The sequence below is a fragment of the Salmo trutta genome, chromosome 14 (assembly GCF_901001165.1).
Source record: "Salmo trutta chromosome 14, fSalTru1.1, whole genome shotgun sequence".
Classification (NCBI taxonomy): domain Eukaryota; kingdom Metazoa; phylum Chordata; class Actinopteri; order Salmoniformes; family Salmonidae; genus Salmo; species Salmo trutta.
In genome coordinates, this window is record NC_042970.1 from 19,011,795 (window position 1) to 19,036,073 (window position 24,279).

At 42.5% G+C, this 24,279-nt stretch overlaps 1 protein-coding gene across 1 annotated transcript; it reads left to right on the plus strand.

The window, feature by feature from the left end:
- Positions 1-11,838: 11,838 nt before the first annotated feature.
- Positions 11,839-22,642, plus strand: mdfic2 (MyoD family inhibitor domain containing 2). The gene is made up of 4 exons (XM_029774731.1): positions 11,839-12,301; positions 12,611-12,709; positions 19,386-19,607; positions 21,036-22,642. Exons 1-4 carry the CDS (start codon positions 12,199-12,201, stop codon positions 21,290-21,292), a joined length of 681 nt encoding a protein of 226 aa, XP_029630591.1. The 5' UTR covers positions 11,839-12,198; the 3' UTR covers positions 21,293-22,642.
- Positions 22,643-24,279: the final 1,637 nt, after the last annotated feature.

Below are 24,279 nucleotides of genomic sequence, written 5' to 3' on the forward strand. Positions count from 1 at the left end.
AATTAATTGTTCATCTCATCCTCTATAATTGAGGACAGATCTGGAACACCATTAGCTGTGATAATAAAGAGAGCGATACCTACCGCCCACCTGAGCACACGGAAAAAGGCTTCCTGCTCTGGATCTTTGCGGCCTCGTCAGCAAATGTATTCTTTTGCACTGAGCAGTAGTTAACAACTTATAGGTTTGTCAAACCAATTTAATTTTTTTTTAATCTTCATAGCAATTATCTCTTTGCATAATCGGTTCCAGGACCTTGGGGGTCTACTGGGTCTTATAACGTCTTTAAAATAATTGTTGAGTGAAGTAATTTGAAGTTTTGTGGAAATTGCTTAATAATCAGATCCCAAAGTAAATATTTGGCTGGAAAACTAACTTGTAGATGGGGAGAACTTCATGTTACTCCAATGAAAAAGGGAATGGCAAAAGAAAATGTGCCAATGCTGCACACAACTGTGCAGTGTATTGAGCTATATACTGTAGCTGAGTGACTGTGTTTTTTTTGTTTGTAAAATAAAATAAGATGTCTGTGAGTATGTGTGAGTGTGGGTGTGTATGTGACTTTAAGTCAGGGTGGCAGAGGGCAGCAGGTAGCCCAGCGGTTTAGAGCGTTAGCCCAGTAACGACCCGAAAGGTTTCTGGTGCGAATCCCAGAGCCAACTAGGTGAAAAATATGTTGATGTGCCCTTGAGCAAAGCACTTAACCCTAATTGCTCTGGATAAGAGGGTCTGTTAAATGACTAAAATGTAAGTGTCCAAAAGCCAGTCTATTAGTAGTAGATGATTACTTTTGTTGATATCATTTGCGATTCAGGCCTATACACACTGTCAGGTGATGCCATCAAAAGTCATATGAAATCAAAAAGAGCAAAACATTTAATAGTACTAAGGAACTTTGGTGAATACTAAGTATTTTTTAACCTCCTGCTTTGGGCTGGATGTGTCAATGTATAATTCATAAATGCATAATCTATGAGCAGAATTACTGTTTTACCTCAATTAGCCACAAAATCCCCAACAATTCGAGTTCAACAAATGAGCTTCAGACCCTCACCATATGAGTGACAGCTAGCAAGATTCACATGATGAGAGAGAGAGCAATGACGTTGTGCCCACATCGACACATACATGATGTAGTACGCAATGTCCCGGGACCACTTTTGGCTTGTGAGAACTACAGCCTAAAAAGTATACAAAAGTACAGGAGAATCCCTTTAACACAGTAGTGTGCAAACTACATTTGAGAGCTATCATACTTAAACAGAGGGGGGTGGATTTTAGATGTCCCAATTGACCCCTTCACAATGAGATGTATCCGAGTCCATATAAATGGCGATAATGAGAGAGTTAAAATGACAATGTGTAAAAATGGTGTTGGTGTATCAATGAGACACTAGCACCAGAGCAGAGAACACACTCAGAGGTACAGTCTGACTAAAGAACCACAGGCAGGACCCAGACAGGATCCCTTTAATAGCAAGGACAAATAAAATAAAATACAGGTCTCACCCACTGTTACCCTTGACTCTTAAAGTATATATGAATCACAACCCTTATTATGGCTCTGACACAGCCACCAGGGTTTCTTTATGAACACTACTTAGGAAGCATCTCATAATGTGCACCAGCTAAACCCAATCATAATCTGTCTTGTGCAATAACAACAAGACAATACTTATGTCATATCATCATTACACTAATAGTAAAAGCCTCGGCTACTCTTAGCCACACACAATTAATCATTTTAAACTGCTTATTGGTGAAAAAGCATCACAGATCAATTGAAACATTTAGCAGGTGGCTACTCTACGTCATTGCTAACATTGATTATCTATGTGACTCAAATTGGTCTCTAACAATAGCCATTTCACAGTCCATCAGGGATTTTCAATTATCAAAATGTGACAACAGTACTAGGCAGGCTTGCTTAGTACAAAAATCACGAGTGTCTCAAATACAGTTCCCTTTGATTTGCATATATGCAATGGGATAGGCCTACAGTAGGTTTTGTCACATTTTAAAGGTACCATTCCGACTCAGTTTTGTTATACGTTTCTACTGAGGAATAAACTAAAATAAGCCAATATCCATCATTAGTTTTAGATATATAGATGACAAGACCTAACCAAATGAATGAGAAACATTTTTAAAGCCATAAATACGTTTTCAATAAGCCAGTGGTGAAAAATCATCAGACAGAACAAAGGAATTAGCCAAACTCTTTCATCTCCAAATGCAGATCAAACATTTTACAAACCTATCACACTTTCATTTAAAGACCACCAAATACATTATAATGAATTAAAGAAAGACTATTTGGTTGAATACTGTACAGTGAAATAAACTTTAGGAAACCCACATATCCTCCCCCACTGAAAACAGAGACAATCCCCAGTTGGTTTGAGTCATATACTGTTATGAGTTTTCCCTACAGTGTGATTTGACTGTCATAGAGGTATTGCATGCAGGTGTCCTTAGACATGTTCAAGGTGTTGAAGTAAATTGAGACTTGTTCAACTAGAGATTATTGAGTACTTAATGAGTTGGGCTGGAATGCTCCCTAAAGGTATCATAAGGTGATGTATGCCTACAGGAAATTAGGACTACTGTAAGTGGATCAGTAAAGAAGGTAAGAAAAGATGCCCAGGGCACTGAAAGAGTACTATGGTAATTTCAGTGGTAATGTAAAATCACCCTGTGCATAACTCCTACGAAAACTACACACTTAAATATACTTTCCCAATGCGACATACCTAGATCATTCAAAGTCGGTCAGAAAAGTCTTCTTTGATTTCGTGCTTCATCCCCTCTCAAGCAAGGGCCAATTCTCCATGGTGATCCGTGAGGGATTAATACCTAATCCTGTATGGAAACACTTTAATGTTTAGTATTGGAGGCAGAATTCACTAGCCGCTTTTTGCACTAAGTAGCATTTCTACCTCTGTTAGTTTACTGGTACATTGATGTCCATAAACAAATGTCAAGCCGGTGGCTTAAAATACGCTTCTTAGTCATTCTCTTGGTCATTTCAAATAATGCAAATCCCGTTGCCAGATTTATACAGCGTTAACGCTTCATTTACAGTTCTGCAATTATTCAAACACAAACAAACTCTAACTATTGCTCCTCATGTTCATGAAATGTGTGGTTTACACCATTTATTTACCTGTGTACGATTAATATAGGCTATAGAAGTGACAAAGCAGGTGAAGGTATCCAGCCCAATGTAACTAATTTGAAATAAAAGACTGATTTTGGTTAAATATGACATCAGTTCTCCCTTCGTCTTTGTTTCAAGGTGAAAGGGAGGCTGGACTTTTCAACATATCTGTCTATGACATTTATCCTCCATAGACCTCATTGGGCAAGATGCACCTCTGACCCTATGTTCTGTTAACTATGACATTGAGACTGCTGAACATTCCTACAACCCTGGCCATTCAACTGTTTCTATGAAACACCTGTCATCATGACCACATATAACCACTGAGAGAGATGGAGAAAGAAAAAGAGAGAGGGGGAAGAGCGAGAGAGAGAGAGAGAGAAAGAGAGAGAGTAATACAAATACATGCTTACTGTTGTAAATAATGGAGCGCATTACAAGTGCTGTGAATCAGTAGGTAAACTCCCATTTAGATGTACTCTAATTTACCTGAACTCGATCTCAGACTCCAGGCCATCACACAATACATTAAGGAAAGCTCTAATGGGTGCCATGTCAGCCACTGACTTTTCTGTAGTCTCAGGTCCAAAACACATTTCACATTAAGTAGCCTACACTTCAATGAAAGCTAAATTGTGCATATTCACCTGCTTGATGTATGACTGACATAGATATATGATATATGAAAACCAGCTGTCACAGTGATAACAAGCCAACTGATGGGGAATATCACAATAATTATGAATGACACACAATCACATAGCTTGGTCTTAGTGAAATACTAATAGTTACAATCATGTTATATATTAGTATACTTAAAGATAATTTAAATTACAAATCTGTGTGTGTTTAAAACATGAGAAAAGTCCTCCGTCTAAGTTTTCCTCAGGAGTCCTATTTAGGCCTACCATTTTAACAAGGCATTATGGGAACCACGTAGGCAAATACTCTTGCATCTTAATTTTTCAATTAGCATGCCTCTTGTGCTCTAAACCAATGCAAACACAGCAGGGTATAATTTTAAATGCAACTTTAATGGTGAGTCTAATTAGTGTAAATTGGTATGGGTTGTAAACTCTGAGAAATGTTAATGCAGCTCGATATCAATCTATCCTTGCATGGATGGTGTACCAATACACCCAGTCAATACAAAGATACAGCTGTCCTTCCTGACTCAATTGCCAGAGAGAAAGGAAACCGCTCAGGAATTTCACCATGAGCCCAATGGTGACTTGAAAATAGTTAAAAAGTTTTGGCTCCCGAGTGGCAGAGCGGTCTAAGGCACTGCATTTCAGTGCTAGAGACGTCACCACAGACCCTGGTTCGATTCCAGGCTGTATCACAACCGACCGTGATTGAGAGTCCCATGGGGCGGCATACAATTGGCCCAGTGTTGTCCGGGTTAGGGTTTGGCCAGGGTAGGCCATCAGGCTTTGGCCAGGGTAGGCCGTAAATAAGAATTTATTCTTAACTGACTTGCCTAGTTAAATAAAGGTTAAATACATATTTGTAAATAATAATAATGGCTGTGATAGGAGAAAACTGAGGATGGATTAACAACATTGTAATTACTCTACGATACTAACCTAAATGACAAAATAAAAAATATTCCAAAATGTGCGTCCTATTTGCAATAAGGCTCTAAAAGTAAAACAGAAAAAAATGTGGCAAAGGAATTAACTTGTGTCCTGAATACAAAGTGTTACAGTATGTTGGGGCAAATCCAACACAACACATCAGTGAGCACCACTCTTTATATTTTCAAGAATGGTCGTGGTTGCATCATGTTATGGGTATGTTTGTCATCGGCAAGGACTAGTGAGTTTTTTTAGGATAAAAAGAAATGGAATAGAGCTAAGTACAGGAATAATCCTAGAGGAAAACCTGGTTCAGTCTTCTTTCCAACAGACACTGGGAAACAAATTCACCTTCAGCAGGACAATAACCTTAAACACAAGGCCAAATATACACTAGAGTTGCTTACCAAGACATGGAATATTCCTGAGTGGCCCAGTTACAGTTTTGACTTAAATCGGCTTGAAAATGGCTGTCTAGCGATAACCAACAACCAGTTCGATAGAGCTTGAAGAATTTAAAAAATAACAATGGGCAAATATTGCACAATCCAGTTTTCCTCTATGCCCTGCGACGAACCATCAAACAGGCAAAGCTTCAATACAGGGCTAAGATTGAATCATACTACACCGGCTCCGACGCTCCTCAGATGTGGCAGGGCTTGCAAACTATTACAGACTACAAAGGGAAGCACAGCCGCGAGCTGCCCAGTGACACGAGCCTACCAGACGAGCTGAATCCCTTCTATGCTCGCTTCGATGCAAGCAACACTGAGACATGCATGAGCGCATCAGCTGTTCCGGACGACTGTGTGATCACGCTCTCCGTAGCCGACGTGAGTAAGACCTTTAAACAGGTCAACATACACAAGGCTGCGGGGCCAGACGGATTGCCAGGATGTGTGATTCGGGCATGTGCTGACCAACTGGCAGGTGTCTTCACTGACCATTTTCAACATGTCCCTGATTGAGTCTGTAATACCAACATGTTTCAAGCAGACCACCAGAGTCCCTGTGCCCAAGAACACAAAGGCAACCTGCCTAAATGACTACAGACCCGTAGCACTCACGTCCGTAGGCATGAAGTGCTTTGAAAGGCTGGTAATGGCTCACATAAACACCATTATCCCAGAAATCCTAGACCCACTTAATTTGCATACCGCCCAAACAGATCCACAGATGATGCAATCTCTATTGCACTCCACACTTCCCTTTCCCACCTGGACAAAAGGAACACCTATGTGAGAATGCTGTTCATTGACTACAGCTCAGCGTTCGACACCATAGTACCCTCAAAGCTCATCACTAAGCTAAGGAACCTGGGCCTAAACACCTCCCTCTGCAACTGGATCCTGGACTTCCTGACGGACCGCCCCCAGGTGGTGAGGGTAGGTAGCAACACATCTGCCACGCTGATCCTCAACACTGGAGCTCCCCAGGGGTGCGTGCTCAGTCACCTCCTGTACTCCCTGTTCACCCATGACTGCATGGCCAGGCACGACTCCAACACCATCATTACGTTTGCAGATGACACAACAGTGGTAGGCCTGATCACCGACAACAACGAGACAGCCTATAGGGAGAGATCAGAGATCTGGCCGTGTGGTGCCAGAATAACAACCTATCCCTCAACGTAACCAAGACTAAGGAGATGATTGTGAACTACAGGAAAAGGAGCACCGAGCACGTCGCCATTCTCATCGACGGGGCTGTTGTGGAGCAGGTTGAGAGCTTCAAATTCATTGGTGTCCACATCAACAACAAACTAGAATGGTCCAAACATACCAAGGCAGTCGTGAAGAGGGCACAACAAAGCCTATTCCCCCTCAGGAAACTAAAAAGATTTGGCATGGGTCCTGAGATCCTCAAAAGGTTCTACAGCTGCAACATCGAGAGCATCCTGACCGGTTGCATCACTGCCTGGTACGGCAATTGCTCGGTCTCCGACAGCAAGGCACTACAGGGGGTAGTGCGTACGGCCCAGTACATCACTGGGGCAAAGCTGCCTGCCATCCAGGACCTCTACACCAAGTGGTGTCAGAGGAAGGCCCTAAAAATTGTCAAAGACCCCAGCCACCCCAGTCATAGACTGTTCTCTCTACTACTATGGCAAGCGGTACCGGAGTGCCAAGTCTAGGACAAAAAGGCTTCTCAACAGTTTTTACCCACAAGCCATAAGACTCCTGAACAGGTAACCAAATGGTTACGCTGCTGCTACTCTCTGTTTATCTTATATGCATAGTCACTTTAACTATACATTCATGTACATACTACCTCAATTGGCCCGACCAACCAGTGTCTGTATATAGCCTTGCTACTCTTATTTTCAAATGTCTTTTTACTGTTATTTCTTTACTTACCTACACACCACACACACACACACACACACTTACCTTTTTTCGCACTATTGGTTAGAGCCTGTAAGTAAGCATTTCACTATAAGGTCTACACCTGTTGTATTCGGCGCACGTGACGAATAAACTTTGATTTGATTTGATTTGCAAAGCTCTTAGAGACTTACCCAGAAAGACTCACAGCTGTAATCGCTGCCAAAGTTGATTCTGACATGTATTTACTCAGGGGGTTGAATGCAAGATAAAGCACATTAATGTTTTATTTTTCATTATTTTTATTTTTTTATGATTGAATTTTTCTTCCACTTTGAAATTACAGAGTATCTTCTGTAGATCGTTGACAAAAAATCCCACTTTGTCACAACAAAATGTGAAAAAAGTCAAGGGGTGTGAATACTTTCTGAAGGTATTGTATCTTCATTTACTCCCGCGTACACAAACTTGCAGGTGCAGCGAAATGCTTGTGTTTCTAGCTCCAACAGTGCAGTAATACCTAGCATTACAAAACAATACACACACACGTGTATGTATGTGTGTCTATCGGAGGGGTTGGGTTAAAAGGGGAAGTCAAATTTAGTAATTGACCAATAACGTAATCTTAACTAAGAGTTTTTGCAAGATAGTTCTAGCTTTTCTTATTTTTTTCTGCATTCATCTGCATATTCAAGTCAACTGCCAACCACTGATTACCTTGCTGTAAATCAGTGCGGTTCAATTTCGGTAGGAATTAGGAACTTACTATTAAGAGTAAGAATAGTAGAATACACAAGGTGCAATTTTGAAGTCCTGTTGTGCATCAGCAGTTCTTCTCTTGCTATGTCAGTCACTGACAGTCACTCAATTAACCATCCATTTTTAGATTGGTAGTTAGTGTAGCCAGCTATCTAAACTTGTATTAATCATGGCCGAATATCGACCAGGCAGGTAGGGTCTAAACTCCAGGGGGCCCCATTGACTTTGTTAGTCATTCTCACTCAGATATCATATGAACATTGCATAAGTCATTGCAAAATGTTCAGAATTGCAGGAAATTAGCTTTTAAAACTGCAAAAAATTATCTCCACCCCATGGCAAAATGCGTAGAATTGCAGAAAACTTGCTTCAAAGGTCCAAAGCAACCGTTTTTATCTCATTCTCAAATCATTTCTAGGTAACAATTAAGTACCTTACTATGATTGTTTTAATTTTGCAAGGACTGTCTGAGAGTGGTCTGAGCAGGAGAAGGAACACTGAAAATTAGCTGCTATTGGCAGAGAGGTTTGGAAATCTCTCTCTTATTGGTCTATTAACAAATTTAATGCAAGGTGACGTCACCATGGAAAACCATGAGACTGAAAAATAGGCAGAAATTTCTGGCGAGCTTTTCAAACAGCTCTTACACTAAAAGGGCATTATCATCATGTTCACAATTTCACAGTAGTATTCCAACCTGAGAGTGTGGATATATATATACTGAACAAAAATATAAGCGCAACATGTAAAGTGTTGGACCCATGTTTCATGAGCTGAAATGAAAGATCCCAGAAATGTTAAATACGCACAAAAGCTTATTTCTCTCATATTTTAGGCACAAATTTGATTACATCCTTGTTAGCGAGCATTTCTCCTTTGCAAAGATAGTCCATCCACCTGACAAGTGTGACATATCAAGAAGCTGATTACACAGGTGCACCTTGTGCTGGGGACAATGAAAGGCCAAATAAAATGTGCAGTTTAGTCACACAACACAATGCCACAGATCTCTCATGTTTTGAGGCAGCTTGCAATTGGCATGATGACTGCAGGAATGTCCACCAGAGCTGTTGCCAGAGAATTGGATGTTCATTTCTCAACCAACGTTGTTTTAGAGAATTTGGCAGTACATCCCACAGGCATCACAACTGCAAAACACGTTTAACCACGCCAGCCCAGGACCTCCACATCTGGCTTCTTAACCTGCGGGATCGTCTGAGACAAGCCACCCGGAGAGCTGATGAAACCGTGTTCATCATCCTCACCAGGGTCTTGACCTGACTGCAGTTCGGTGTCGTAACTGACTTCAGTGGGAAAATGCTCACCTTTGATGGCCACTGGCAGGCTCGAGAAGTGTGCTCTTCATGGATGAATCCCAGTTTCAACTGTACTGGGCAAGTGGTTTTCTGATGTCAACCTTGTGAACACAGAGGGGTTATGATACGGGCAGGCATAAGCTACAGACAACAAACATACAGTTGAAGTCAGAAGTTTACATACACCTTAGCCAAATACATTTAAACTCAGTTTTTCACAATTCCTGACATTAAATCCTAGTAAAGATTCCCTGTCTTAGGTCAGTTAGGATCACCACTTTATTTTAAGAATGTGAAATGTCAGAATAATAGTAGAGAGAATTACTTATTTCAGCTTTTATTTCTTTCATCACATTCCCAGTGGGTCAGAAGTTTACAAACACTCAATTAGTATTTGGTAGCATTGCCTTTAAATTGCTTCAAATGTTTCGGGTAGCCTTCCACAAGCTTCCCACAATAAGTTGGGTGAATTTTGGCCCATTCCTCCTGACAGAGCTGGTGTAACTGAGTCAGGTTTGTCAGATCCTTGCTCGCACACACGTTTTCAGTTCTGCCCACAAATTGTCTATAGGATTGAGGTCAGGGCTTTGTGATGGCCACTCCAATACCTTGACCTTGTTGTCCTTAAGACATTTTGCCACAACTTTGGAAGTATGCTTGGGGTCATTGTCCATTTGGAAGACCCATTTGTGACCAAACTTTAAATTCCTGACAGATGTTTTGAGATTTTGCTTCAATATATCCACATGATTTTCTCTTCCTCATGATGCCAGCAATTTTGTGAAGTGCACCAGTCCCTCCTGGAGCAAAACACCCAACATGATGCTGCCACCCCCGTGCTACACGGTTGGGATGGTGTTTTTCAGCCTGCAAGCCTCCCCCTTTTCCTCTAAACATAACGATGGTCATTATGGCCAAACACTTCTATTTTTGTTTAATCAAACCAGAGGACATTTCTCCAAAAAGTACAATCTTTGTCCCCATGTGCAGTTGCAAAACCATAGGTTTTGGAGCAGTGGCTTCTTCCTTGCTGAACGGCCTTTCAGGTTATGTTGATATAGGACTCGTTTTACTGTGGATATAGACACTTTTGTACCTGTTTCCTCCAGCATCTTCACAAGGTCCTTTGCTGTTGTTCTGGAATTGATTTGCACTTTTCGCACAAAAGTACGTTCATCTCTAGGAGACAGAACGTGTCCAATTCCTGAGCAGTATGACGGCTGCATTTACACTTGCGTAATATTGTTTGTACAGATGAACGTGGTACCTTCAGGCATTTGGGAATTGCTCCCAAGGATGAACCAGACTTGTGGAGGTCTCCAATTCTTTTTCTGAGGTCTTGGCTGATTTCTTTTGTTTTTCCCATGATGTCAAGCAGAGGCACTGAGTTTGAAGGTAGGCCTTGAAGTACATCCACAGGTACACCTCCAATTGACTCAAATGATGTCAATTAGCCCATCAGAAGCTTCTAAAGCCATGACATCATTTTCTGGAATTTTCCAAGCTGTTTAAAGGCACAGTCAACTTAGTGTATGTAAACTTCTGACCAACTGGAATTGTGATACAGTGAATGATAAGTGAAATAATCTGTCTGTAAACAATTGTTGGAAAAATTACTTGTGTCATGCACAAAGTAGATGTCCTACCCTACTTGCCAAAACTATAGTTTGTTAACAAGAAATGTGTTGAGTGGTTGAAAAACAAGTTTTAATGGCACCAACCTAAGTGTATGTAAACTTCCGACTTCAACTGTAATTGCATTTTATCGATGGCAATTTGAACGCAGACATACCCTGATGAGATCCTGACATTCATCCACCGCCATCACCTCATGATTCACTATGTTAATTCATGGCCCCATGTCGCAAGGATCTGAACACAATTCCTGGAAGCTGAAAATGTCCCACTTCTTCCATGGCCTGCATACTCACTAGACATGTCATCCATTGAGCATGTTTGGGATGCTCTTTATCAACGTATACGACAGAGTTCCTGCCAATATCCAGCAACTTTGCACAGCCATTGAGGAGGAGTGGGACAACATTCCACAGGCCACAATAAACAGCCTAATCAACTCTATGTGAAGGAGATGTGTCACGTTGCAGGAGGCAAATAGTGGTCACACCAGATACTGACTGGTTTTCTTATCCACACCCCTAACTTTTTTTGAAGTGTCTGTGACCAACAGTCATGTGAAATCCATATTTTAATATTTTTTATTTAACCTTTATTTGACTAGGCATGTCAGTGAAGAACAAATTCTTATTTACAATGACGGCCTACACCGGCCAAACCCAGACGACGCTGGGCCAATTGTGTGTTGCGCTATGGGACGCCCAATCACGTCCAGTTGTGATGCAGCCTGGATTCAAACCAGGGTGTCTGTAGTGACTCCTCTAGCACAGAAATGCGGTGCCTTAGACCGCTTAGGCCTTTAGGAGCTAAGGGCCTAATTTATTTATTTCAGTTGACTAATTTCCTTATGTGAACTGTAACTCAGTAAAATCGTTGAAATTGTTACACGTTGCGTTTATATTTTTGTTCAGTGTAGAAAACAGAGGCAAATTATGTTTTGACTGCACTGGGCCTTTAAAATGGCCACATTGTCTCTATGCCCATGGTAAAATGTGTAGAATTGCAGGAAAATAACTTTAAAATACATTATTTTCTCTCCATCGTCAAGAGGACAAGAGGAGGACCACAAACATCTTTTGCGCAAGGTGGTTTTGATCCCCCCCATCCAAATCTCGCTAAGGGCCCCCAAAAGGCTAGAGCTGGCCCTAGAAGTGGAGGATGAAAAACAGAAGTGTTTTGGCCTTTCAGGACCGGAAATTAACAGCCCTGCTGTAAATGAAACACCCGACTTCGTCTGAAATAAGACTGTTGTCCTTCTTGCCACCTCCTGGAGCATTGAGACATGTTACTTTCTCACACACTGGTAGGCTACTAACAGGCTGGTTTCAGAACGTATTTGTTCAATTAGCTGTATACGCAGAGAGGTTGCTATAAGCCTTTTGCAAACGTCATCATAATGATAGGGTGGGTCTGGGTCATGCCAAATGGAACTTGCGCGAGGGATTGCAGGAGTGCATGATGTGTGTATGATGATCCCGGAGAATTCGGTCCACAAGGAGCCTGACCATCCGCTGACAGTTTCCACAGGTACAGTACGCTGCATTTCTTTTCATTCACACAACGAATTGGTTTGATGCAGAAAAGTATTGATTGATATTTGATGCTTGCTTGCCTTCATATTCTACCTGTTATCTCGAGGATGAGCAGATGGTTTGTGATCCTAGAGACAGATAGTGCATTAACAGTTTCAGTAACTTGTAGATATGTTTGCAATATGCCTTTGAACTCTTGACTGTTTCAATGCATGAATGTTTATCCAAAACTGTAATTTGAAGTTTTTGACCGATGATCAATCAATTCTGTGTTATTAATACAGCCTATATTTGATTTATGCAGCAATGGATCTGATGGCAGACCAGAAAACCAGAACAGAGGAAGAACGTGGAAAAGAAATGGAAAGGAAAGGTGGAAATAAATGCTCTTTGGTAAGAGATGGTAAGTTTTCTAAAAGGAATTAACTTTACCTTACTGAAAAAAATATCTAAATTATCTGACATTGTTTATTATTTACATATATAACTATTATGGTAGGCTTGATACAATACAGCCAAGTGATCACACTACTCAACCTGGTCTCAGAGCATTTTGTATTATTCTGTATGTAAATCCAAAACACTCATTAAGCATCAAATGTTACGTTTCATATGGTATGTATGAATTTGTGGATATCCATCACCCATTTCATATTATATGAAATTTGCAAAACGTTCAACATGTTATGAATTTGTTAAACATACTACAGTAAATGTAACGAATTTGCAAAATGTATGATATGTTATGAATTCTAGCTAGGTGGCTAACATTAGCTAACCTAGGGGTTAAGCTTAGCGTTAAGTTTAGGAGTTAGGTGAAAGGGTTAAGGTTAGGTTTAGTTGAAGGATTAGCTAAAAGGGTTAAAGCTACCTACCATGCTAAGTAAACTCAGCAAAAAAAGAAACGTCCTCTCACTATCAACTGCGTTTATTTTCAGCAAACTTAACATGCGTGAATATTTGTATGAACATAACAAGATTCAACAACTGAGACATAAACTGAACAAGTTCCACAGACATGTGATTAACAGAAATGGAATAATGTGTCCCTGAACAAAGGGGGGGTCAAAATCAAAAGTAAGACTCAGTATCTGGTATGGCCACCAGCTGCATTAAGGACTGCAGTGCATCTCCTCCTCATGGACTGTACCAGATTTGCCAGTTCTTGCTGTGAGATATTACCCCAGTCTTCCACCAAGGCACCTGCAAGTTCCCGGTAATTTCTGGGGGGAATGGCCCTACCCTCACACTCCGATCCAACAGGTCCCAGACGTGCTCAATGGGATTGAGATCCGGGCTCACTTCTCTGTCATGAGAAGTTCAGCTGTGCGCCTGGTGATTGAACGGGCTACCAGGCGCAGATTTTTTTTAATGGTTTTTAATGCCTTCAGGGGGATGCAATGGGTCCATGACCGGGTAGGGAGCACCCCCCACCCCCCCCACCCCCCCACCCACCCACCCGGACCAAGTCAATAGGGGGCGCCCCTGATTATTTTGGAAGGTTTTTAGAAAATGTCTTCCCTGTAATGCACAGCGTTGAGATTGCCTGCAATGACAACAAGCTCAGTCCGATGATGCTGTGAGACACCGCCCCAGACCATGACGGACCCTCCACCTCCAAATCGATCCAGAATACAGCTTGGTGTAACGCTCATTCCTTCGACGATAAACGTGAATCCGACCATCACCCCTGGTGAGACAAAACCGTGACTCGTCAGTGAAGAGCACTTTTTACCTGTCCTGTCTGGTCCAGCAACGGTGGGGTTGTGCCCATAGGCGACGTTGTTGCCGGTGATGTCTGGTGAGGACCTGCCTTACAACAGGCCTACAAGCCCTCAGTCCAGCCTCTCTCAGCCTATTGCGGACAGTCTGATCACTGATGGAGGGATGGTGCGTTCCTGGTGTAACTCGGGCAGTTGTTGTTGCCATCCTGTACCTGTCCCGCAGGTGTGATGTTTCGATGTACCAATCCTGCGCAGGTGTTGTTACACGTGGTCTGCCACTGCAAGGATGATCAGCTGTCCGTCCTGTCTCCATGTAGCACTGTCTTAGGCGTCTCACAGTACGGACATTGCAATTTATTGCCCAGGCCACATCTGCAGTCCTCATGCCTCCTTGCAGCATGCCTAAGGCACGTTCACGCAGATGAGCAGCGACACTGGACATCTTTCTTTTGGTGTTTTTCAGAGTCAGTAGAAAGGCCTCTTTAGTGTCCTAAGTTTTCATAACTGTGACCTTAATTGCTTACCGTCTGTAAGCTGTTAGTGTCTTAACGACCATTCCACAGGTGCATTTTCATTAATTGTTTATGGTTCATTCAACAAGCATAGGAAACAGTGTTAAACCCTTTACAATGAAGATCTGTGAAGTTATTTGGATTTTTACAAATTATCTTTGAAAGGCAGGGTCCTGAAAAAGGGACATTTCTTTTTTTGCTGAGTTTAGTTGCGAAGTAGCTAATTAGCTAAAATGCTAAAGTTGTCCATGATGAGATTCAAACTCGCAACTTTGATGAGATTCGAACAACCCATCCACCTCGACCAACTATCTTACTTTAGTTTTTGTCTTATGTAATCATCTGTCTTATCTAACCGAACCAAAAGTAAGATATCATACTCATTAGATTGTCCCGGATTTACCTTTATTATGTTCCGTCTAGTCTATGAGAACAGGCTGCACAACTACATACACTATATATACAAATGTATGTGGACACCCCTTCAAATTAGTGGATTTGGCTATTTCAGCCAAACCCGTTGCTGACAGGTGTATAAAATCGAGCACAGAGTCATGCAATCTCCATAGACAAACATTGGCAGTAGAATGGCCTTACTGAAGAGCTCAGTGACTTTCAACGTGGCACCATCATAGGATGCCACCTTTCTAACAAGTCCATTTGTAAAATTTCTGCCCTGCTAGAGCCGTGAAGTGGTAGGCCACACAAGTTCACAGAATGAGACCGCAGCGTGTTGAAGCGCGTAGTGCATGAAAATCATTTGTCCTTGGTTGCAACACTCACTACCGAGTTCCAAACTGCCTCTGGAAGCAACGTCAACACAATATATGTTTGTCGGGAGCTTCATGAAATGATTTTCCATGGCCGAGCAGTCTCAAACAAGCCTAAGATCACCATGCGCAATGCCAAGCGTCGGCTAGAGTGGTGTAAAGCTCGAAACCATTGGACTATGGAGCATGGAAATTAGTTCTCTGGAGTGATGAATCACACTTCACTATCTGTCAGTCCAACGGATAAATCTGGGTTTGGCGGATGCCAGGAGTTGCTACCTGCCCCAATGCATAGTGCTTACTGTAAAGTTTGGTGGAGGAGGAATAATGGTCTGGGGCTGTTTTTCATGGTTCGGGCTAGGCCCCTTAGTTCCAGTGAAGGGAAACCTTAACACTACAGCATACAATAACATTGTAGATGATTCTGTGCTTCCAACTTTGTGGCAACAGTTTGGGGAAGGCAGTGTCCTGTTTCAGCATGTCAATGCCCAGGAGCACAAAACGAGGTCCATCAAGAAATGGTTTGTCGAGATCGGTGTGGAAGAACTTGACTGACCTACAAAGAGCCCTGACCTCAAACCTATCGAACATCTTTGGGATGAATTGGAATGCTGACTGCGAGCCTAATAGCCCAACATCAGCAGCCGACCTCACTAATGCTCTTGTGGCTGAATGGAAGCAAATCTCCGCAGCAATGTTCCAACATCTAGTGAAAAGCCTTCCCAGAAGAGTGGAGGCTGTTAAGAGGTGTCCACATACTTTGGTCATGTAGTGCAGCTAGTTCCATCCCAACTTTTCATGAAAAAAGCTTTGTGATAATGAAAGAGGCATTGTAGAAAGTGTAGCATGGAGGAAACAGTTAAAAAATGTATCTCATGCCTGCAGGCCTTATTTCTCTATTAGCTAATGGGCACAGACCAGCTGCAGTAGTTACCTCATTTATTAGCTTACCCAGGGGCATCTCAATGATTTTCAGCTCTGGTACGCGGCAGACTTCATTGATTCTGTAACTCCATGCATATTTCTACTATATCTCCTTTTGACTATTTAATATAGAAAAAATAATGTGTATTCCTGTTTGGAAAATGTGTCCAACATGTTAATAAATCATAGGACATTAAATGTTAAATTAAAGGGAGACAAAAGTTATGGTAAATAAGTAATTTATAATAGGTGGTAAAAAAATAAACACGGTAGAGCAGCCTGTGAAAAGCAGATTGATCAACTATTCTGTTCCCTGTAAAACTGGAGATACAACTGATGAGATCATCAGAATCAAAGTGAAATATACCAAAACTGGGATATACAGTACATCACTGCGGCTTAGCTTTCAGAATAAATAAGTTATGCACACTGAACAAGTTACAAATAAACACTTCCTACCACTTCTCAGTGATTAGCATTGCTGGAAAATATAGACATACTGCAAAGTTCGAAGTAATGTTAGCACTAATAGTGTTCAACCCCATAATGGGAAAGGGAAAGGGGGATACCTAGTCAGTTGTACAACTGAATGCCTTCAAGTGAAATGTGTCTCCGCCTCTGATTCAGAGAGGTGCGGGGGGCTGCCATAATCGACATCCACGTCGAACGGCACCTGGGGAACAATGGGCTAACTGCCATGCTCAGGGGCAATACGACAGATTTTTACCTTGTCAGCTCGGGGATTCATGAAGGTGATCCTAGTTTGCACACTACAAGGTACTGAAATTATACTGAATTACCTAGACCACCACATATCTCTATCACAAGATAGAGTGGTACCAAACTGTAAAGTGGAACCAAACTGTAGAGTGGAACCAAACTGTAGAGTGGAACCAAACTGTAGAGTGGAACCAAACTGTAGAGTGGTACCAAACTGTAAAGTGGAACCAAACTGCAGAGTGGAACCAAACTGTAGAGTGGTACCAAACTGTAAAGTGGAACCAAACTGCAGAGTGGAACCAAACTGTAGAGTGGAACCAAACTGCAGAGTGGAACCAAACTGTAGAGATCTGTAGAGTGGAACCAAACTGCAGAGATCTGTAGAGTGGAACCAAACTGCAGAGTGGTACCAAACTGTAAAGTGGAACCAAACTGCAGAGTGGTACCAAACTGTAGAGTGGAACCAAACTGTAAAGTGGAACCAAACTGCAGAGTGGAACCAAACTGTAGAGTGGTACCAAACTGTAAAGTGGAACCAAACTGCAGAGTGGAACCAAACTGTAGAGTGGTACCAAACTGTAGAGTGGTACCAAACTGTAAAGTGGAACTAAACTGCAGAGTGGAACCAAACTGTAGAGTGGAACCAAACTGTAGAGTGGAACCAAACTGCAGAGTGGAACCAAACTGCAGAGTGGAACCAAACTGTAGAGATCTGTAGAGTGGAACCAAACTGCAGAGTGGTACCAAACTGTAAAGTGGAACCAAACTGTAGAGTGGTACCAAACTGCAGAGTGGTACCAAACTGTAAAGTGGAACCAAACTGTAGAGTGGTACCAAACTGCAGAGTGGTACCAAACAGTAGAGTGGAACCAAACTGTAAAGTGGAACCAAACTGCAGAGTGGAACCAAACTGTAGAGTGGTACCAAACTGTAGAGTGGTACCAAACTGTAGAGTGGTACCAAACTGTAAAGTGGAACCAAACTGCAGAGTGGAACCAAACTGTAGAGTGGAACCAAACTGCAGAGTGGAACCAAACTGCAGAGTGGAACCAAACTGTAGAGATCTGTAGAGTGGTACCAAACTGTAAAGTGGAACCAAACTGTAAAGTGGAACCAAACTGCAGAGTGGAACCAAACTGTAGAGTGGAACCAAACTGCAGAGTGGTACCAAACTGTAGAGTGGAACCAAACTGTAGAGTGGAACCAAACTGCAGAGTGGTACCAAACTGTAAAGTGGTACCAAACTGTAAAGTGGTACCAAACTGTAGAGTGGTACCAAACTGTAGAGTGGTACCAAACTGCAGAGCGGTACCGAACTGTAAAGTGGAACCAAACTGTAGAGTGGCACCAAACTGCAGAGTGGTACCAAACTGTAGAGTGGTACCAAACTGTAGAGTGGTACCAAACTGTAGAGATCTGTAGAGTGGAACCAAACTGTAAAGTGGAACCAAACTGTAGAGTGGAACCAAACTGCAGAGTGGAACCAAACTGTAGAGTGGTACCAAACTGTAGAGTGGTACCAAACTGTAAAGTGGAACCAAACTGTAGAGTGGAACCAAACTGCAGAGTGGTACCAAACTGTAGAGTGGTACCAAACTGTAGAGTGGTACCAAACTGTAAAGTGGAACCAAACTGCAGAGTGGAACCAAACTGTAGAGTGGTACCAAACTGTAAAGTGGAACCAAACTGCAGAGTGGAACCAAACTGTAGAGTGGTACCAAACTGTAAAGTGGAACCAAACTGCAGAGTGGAACCAAACTGTAAAGTGGAACCAAACTGCAGAGTGGAACCAAACTGTAGAGTGGTACCAAACTGTAGAGATCTGTAGAGTGGTACCAAACTGTAGAGTGGTACCAAACTGTAGAGATCTGTAGAGTGGAACCAAACTGCAGACTGGTACCAAACTGTAGAGATCTGTAGAGTGGAACCAAACTGTAGAGTGGAACCAAACTGTAGACTGGTACCAAACTGTAGAGTGGTACCTGCTAAAGCCCCTAACAGCTGGACGTGCATGTCTGGTTTCATCACTGTGGAAACTATGCTGCAATAGAGGATAGTTTAAAACCAAGCCTAGATGTTATTCTGTACTGGGGAATGGACAGTTGTCAAGTTCAAGGGAGGTTATTCAATCTAAACTCTTCATAAGAGTTTTCAATCAATAATTTCCCCCACTGGATAGCTACATTGTTTTTCAGTGTATCCTGCTTCCCTGTTAAGTATTTTGAGAATGACAGTTTATTTTTATGGAAACGGACAGGGGCGCAACTTTCACTGGGGACGGGGGGGACATATCCCCCCCCACATTCTGAAATTGAAAAATAACAAATTATATTATGTCCCCCCCACAGAGTTGTGTGTGTGCATGCGCGTGGGTGGAATTAATACTCATTTGTGTGGATACTCAGAATATATTATTTCCTGTTTGATAGGGGAGGTTCTTAGTGAGGCCCCAGTCAGTGTCCGGAAGCTGAGCATCATTCCAGAGAACGAGCCAGATCCAGGGAAGGCTGACACAGACCAGGCCTCCCATGATCCTCAGCGGCCCAGGGAGAAGGACAGCTCCACTTCTCTTTTCACTGTGAACAAGTACAGCAGGAACTCCTCCTCATCAGACTCTCTCTCCACCTCCTCTCATCAGACTGACACAGGAGGTAAGTCACACAAGTTGCATTCACACCAGCCTCATGATTGAACAATTACAACGTTATAATACACTCCACAGTCCAAGTGACAAAGACAAAGTTCCCCTAACACTGGTCTCTGTTTCATGGCAATTGTCTTCTAGAAACAGGTAGTCAGGACATTAGCAATAGGATGTGCAGCAGCTCAAGACAAAGCTGTATACTCAATTCACATCCTGTATGGTCAAGCCACAGACTACTGGTTGATGTTTGTAACCCACTACTTAGTAAGAATTTAAAATGCGACCTATTACTAGCTTCATATTTTACTCTGCTGTAAGCATGTTTAAATGCATTTTTATTATACATTATTAAAATGTGTGAATAATTCAGATACAGAAACGACAGTAGAAGAAAATCCTATAATGTAAAAACTTGTCACTTAATGAAGCAACACAATTGATTGCATATGTACTTGAATTATTTAAAACATAGATCAGGAAAATTGCGATGCACTGATTAGATACATATTTATTAAGCAATTGATTCAAAATGATGTTTCACTACATAGTTGTAGAGATGTTGGTGTATGGGATAGATTATGAAAGTTTGCCTTTTTTTTTTTTTTATAGAATGTATTTGGACACTTATCCAAATAGCCTGGCATATGTTGCATAGCTAGTTATACTGCACTTGTGTGTTGCAAAGCTGTTTATATTAATAGTTTTTAACAGTTATAAAGACCAACTCCCAATGCATTTCTCAGCAACAACCCACATTATTGCTGTCTCTTCATGGTCATCATTTTAGTCCAGTGACCTCATGTTAAATGGCACCCAGGGGGTAGCATTTTTGCCAAGGGTGCTGGGAAGACCCACAGCACGTTGTTTCAGAGCAGCCACGGTGCAACTTTAGAATGTTCCTAGTGAAAGACCCATAGAGGCTGATGGTAATTGATTACGTCTCCAAACAGCTTCCTCAGTTGTCTCCCTGTGAGGGAGTGAGAGGTGATTTGCTAAATTATGCATGTGTAAAAGAAAGCCCAGGGAGAGCGTGGAAGCTTTTAAAATGTTCAAAACAATAAGTGAGGACTGACAGCATGCAGGTCTTTTAGGAGCACAGTCGATCTATGTCCTGAAGACAAATCCCAAGGTATAGGGGCTGGCTGTTGGAAGCATTTACTACAGCACAGACTTTTAAATGGGTCACGGTTATGGGTTGTCTAGGCTGCAATTGTTTTTTAGGAGATAACATTTTCCTGTCACATTTTTGGGAATATAATGTCCTTAAATCAACATTTTAATACATTCATAGTATGTCCTAATTTCAGTTATTAATTAAATAAAAATGAACAACTTATAAAGTTAAAGGGTTCAGCATTATCTATGTATAGTTTAATGTTGTACTAGAATCTGATTGCTCCTAATGTTCTCCCATGTCTTTCCCTCTTCCTCTCAGCTGACTGTGCAGGGATTGTCCTGAACTGCCTCTTCTGTAGGTTCTACGATCTGTTCCTCATGTTGCCAAACTCCTGTGACGAAGCCACCTATTGCTGCTGCCCTTCCTACAGACAGTACTCCTCCTCAGTGGAGGCCATACCTAGCAATGACTGCAACTGTAACTTTGACTTTGACTGTGGCCTGTTTGACTCCTGTCAAGAGACAGGTGAGTTTCTGGAGCTGGCTATGGAGCTTTCTGAGATATGTTATCGCTAGCTATCCTTAACGTTATGGGCTGAAGAACAAGGAGGCTAAGCTAGGGCGAACCTGCAGTCACGGCACAGCATATGTTCAACAAATAGGCCTAAGAATATACTGCTAACATGGGGACTGATGTTGAACTGGGAATTTACAAGGCTTTAACCTTGCAGTTAAGAGAGAATGGCTGCTCCTCAACCTCTATGAACAAAATAAATAATCATTTTCATCATGGACTTGCATTCACTGAAGGATGGTAGAGGGGTCAAACCATGACCTTTAGACGGGTCAAACCATGACCTTTACTAGTTACCTTGTATCAGCACGACATTGACCTAGCTTGTTGCATGTGTAGTATTGTATGTGTTAGCAAATCTAAGCCTATGTGCTGAGGTCCTAACTGCAGAGAACAGTGAGGTACACAGTGGACAATGCCTGCTCTGAGTGTTGTGATTCAACCCCTGAAGTGTTGTACACCAACAGACACCTCAGCCTGTCAGTTCCTTTTTCTTAACCTTTCATGTTCACAGGTCTATTTCAATGTAGTGTCATTGTTACCACAGAAACAGTTGGAGATGGCATGTCTAGGACATGTCTAGGACACTCGTCCGTGTAGTTCCCATCGAACTCTGTTCGTGAAGATGGTCCTCTCAAGTGGCGGCTGACTGTTTGGATCACTTCAATCTGAAATGGGTCCTTGTCATATAATAGGACATGGACACTGGAGTATTGGTGGGTATGTCACTCTCTCTAGGTAAAGTACACAGCAAGAGCAGCATGAAGTAATGCATCATCTGTTTCTCTGGGAGGTCAAGCAGACAGGGCCCGTCTACTCTTCACCACCATGCACACCGAGGGTTATTATGTTCCTCTGGGAGGTCAGACAGACAGGGCCCGTCTACTCTTCATCACCATGGACACCGTGGGTTATTAGGTTCCTCTGGGAGGTCAAGCAGACAGGGCCCGTCTACTCTTCATCACCATGGACACCGGGGGTTATTATGTTTCTCTGGGAGGTCAGACAGACAGGGCCCGTCTACTCTTCATCACCATGCAGACCGTGGGTTATTAGGTTCCTCTGGGAGGTCAGGCAGACAGGGCCCGTCTACTCTTCATCACCATGGACACCGGGGGTTATTAGGTTCCTCTGGGAGGTCAGGCAGACAGGGCCCGTCTACTCTTCACCACCATGCAGACCGTGGGTTATTAGGTTCCTCTGGGAGGTCAGGCAGACAGGGCCCGTCTACTCTTCATCACCATGGACACCGTGGGTTATTAGGTTCCTCTGGGAGGTCAGACAGACAGGGCCCGTCTACTCTTCATCACCATGGACACCGAGGGTTATTATGTTTCTCTTGGAGGTCAGGCAGACAGGGCCGTCTACTCTTCATCACCATGGACACCGAGGGTTATTATGTTTCTCTGGGAGGTCAGGCAGACAGGGCCCGTCTACTCTTCATCACCATGGACACCGGGGGTTATTATGTTTCTCTGGGAGGTCAGGCAGACAGGGCCGTCTACTCTTCATCACCATGGACACCGAGGGTTATTATGTTTCTCTGGGAGGTCAGGCAGACAGGGCCCGTCTACTCTTCATCACCATGGACACCGGGGGTTATTATGTTTCTCTGGGAGGTCAGGCAGACAGGGCCCGTCTACTCTTCATCACCATGGACACCGAGGGTTATTATGTTTCTCTACTCGCTAAACATTTCTTTTCTGTTATCAGATGTGAAGACCAACAGTGTAATCCTGTTGTACAAACAAGAAGAAAGTCACAGCCCAGTTGTCTGAGACACTGAGCTCATGTAATGCTGTTGTATTGTTTGCTAAGAGTTAGAAAGTTATACTGGTTTATATGAAAATGCATATGGAGAGTATTTGTGAAAAAACACGAAAGCTTTTGATTGTGAACGTTAGGCTAACTATTGTATGAAAACTGGATCTTGACGTTTTAAGAGGACTTAACCACAGTATGCTAAAATTAAATTGGTGACACTCCTGCCTAGACCGCAGTACAGTAGAACAAATAGTAACACTGTATGCAGACACCTAATGACCATGTATAGTAAGTATTTTGTTCAGAATGGGAACGCTGCTTGTGACCAATTTGCTTATTAACTGCAGCGGCACAATTACAAAGCTGACTACTCCAGCTAATACTGCACCATAAAATCTATTGAAGGTCCGTTGTGGGTTTTTTAAACATAAAGTGCGTCTGCATAAACAGATGCTTGGCTTAAACTGAAAACATCTGCCCGTCTTAAACTCGCTGGAACTCTTTCAAATTACCTGATAGCTTGGGGAGCAGCATGGGTTTTAGGATCTCTAATGCATTTTAATCACATCCAAATGGCCTGTCCTTTAGTTCCCCGGTTCACAGGATGTCCCAGCTAGATGTCCCAGCTCAGTCCAGGAGGAGAGGAGGAGGTCAAGTGGCTGTCATTGCTTTGTACTGTACCACATGCATGCGGTTAAATGACTGCTCACAGAATAGTGTTGACCCATTATCTTGCACGTCTCACCACTGTTCACAGCTGAACTCAAAACACGTGTGCAAAGAGTCTAATCTTTTAACATCGCCTTTGTTATTGTGGTTGTATAATGTTGTACTGGGATAATTCTCCATTATTGTGTTTAGTGATGCTAGACTTGCATTAACTAAAGTTTATCTTATTATCTGTTGTGTTAGCTGGCATGTTGACATGCATCTCTGCTCTCTAATCGGATGTGAGTTTTTCTTTGGAGTTTGAGGCCCCAATCGCTTTATTAGTGTGATGCAGGCTCTTCCTCCAGAGCACACAGCCCTAATACAACCTCCCCTCAGACCCTCTCAAACAGCCCTAATACAACCTCCCCTCAGACCCTCTCAAACAGCCCTAATACAACCTCCCCCAGACCCTCTCACACAGCCCTAATACAACCTCCCCTCAGACCCTCTCAAACAGCCCTAATACAACCTCCCCCAGACCCTCTCACACAACCCTAATACAACCTCCCCTCAG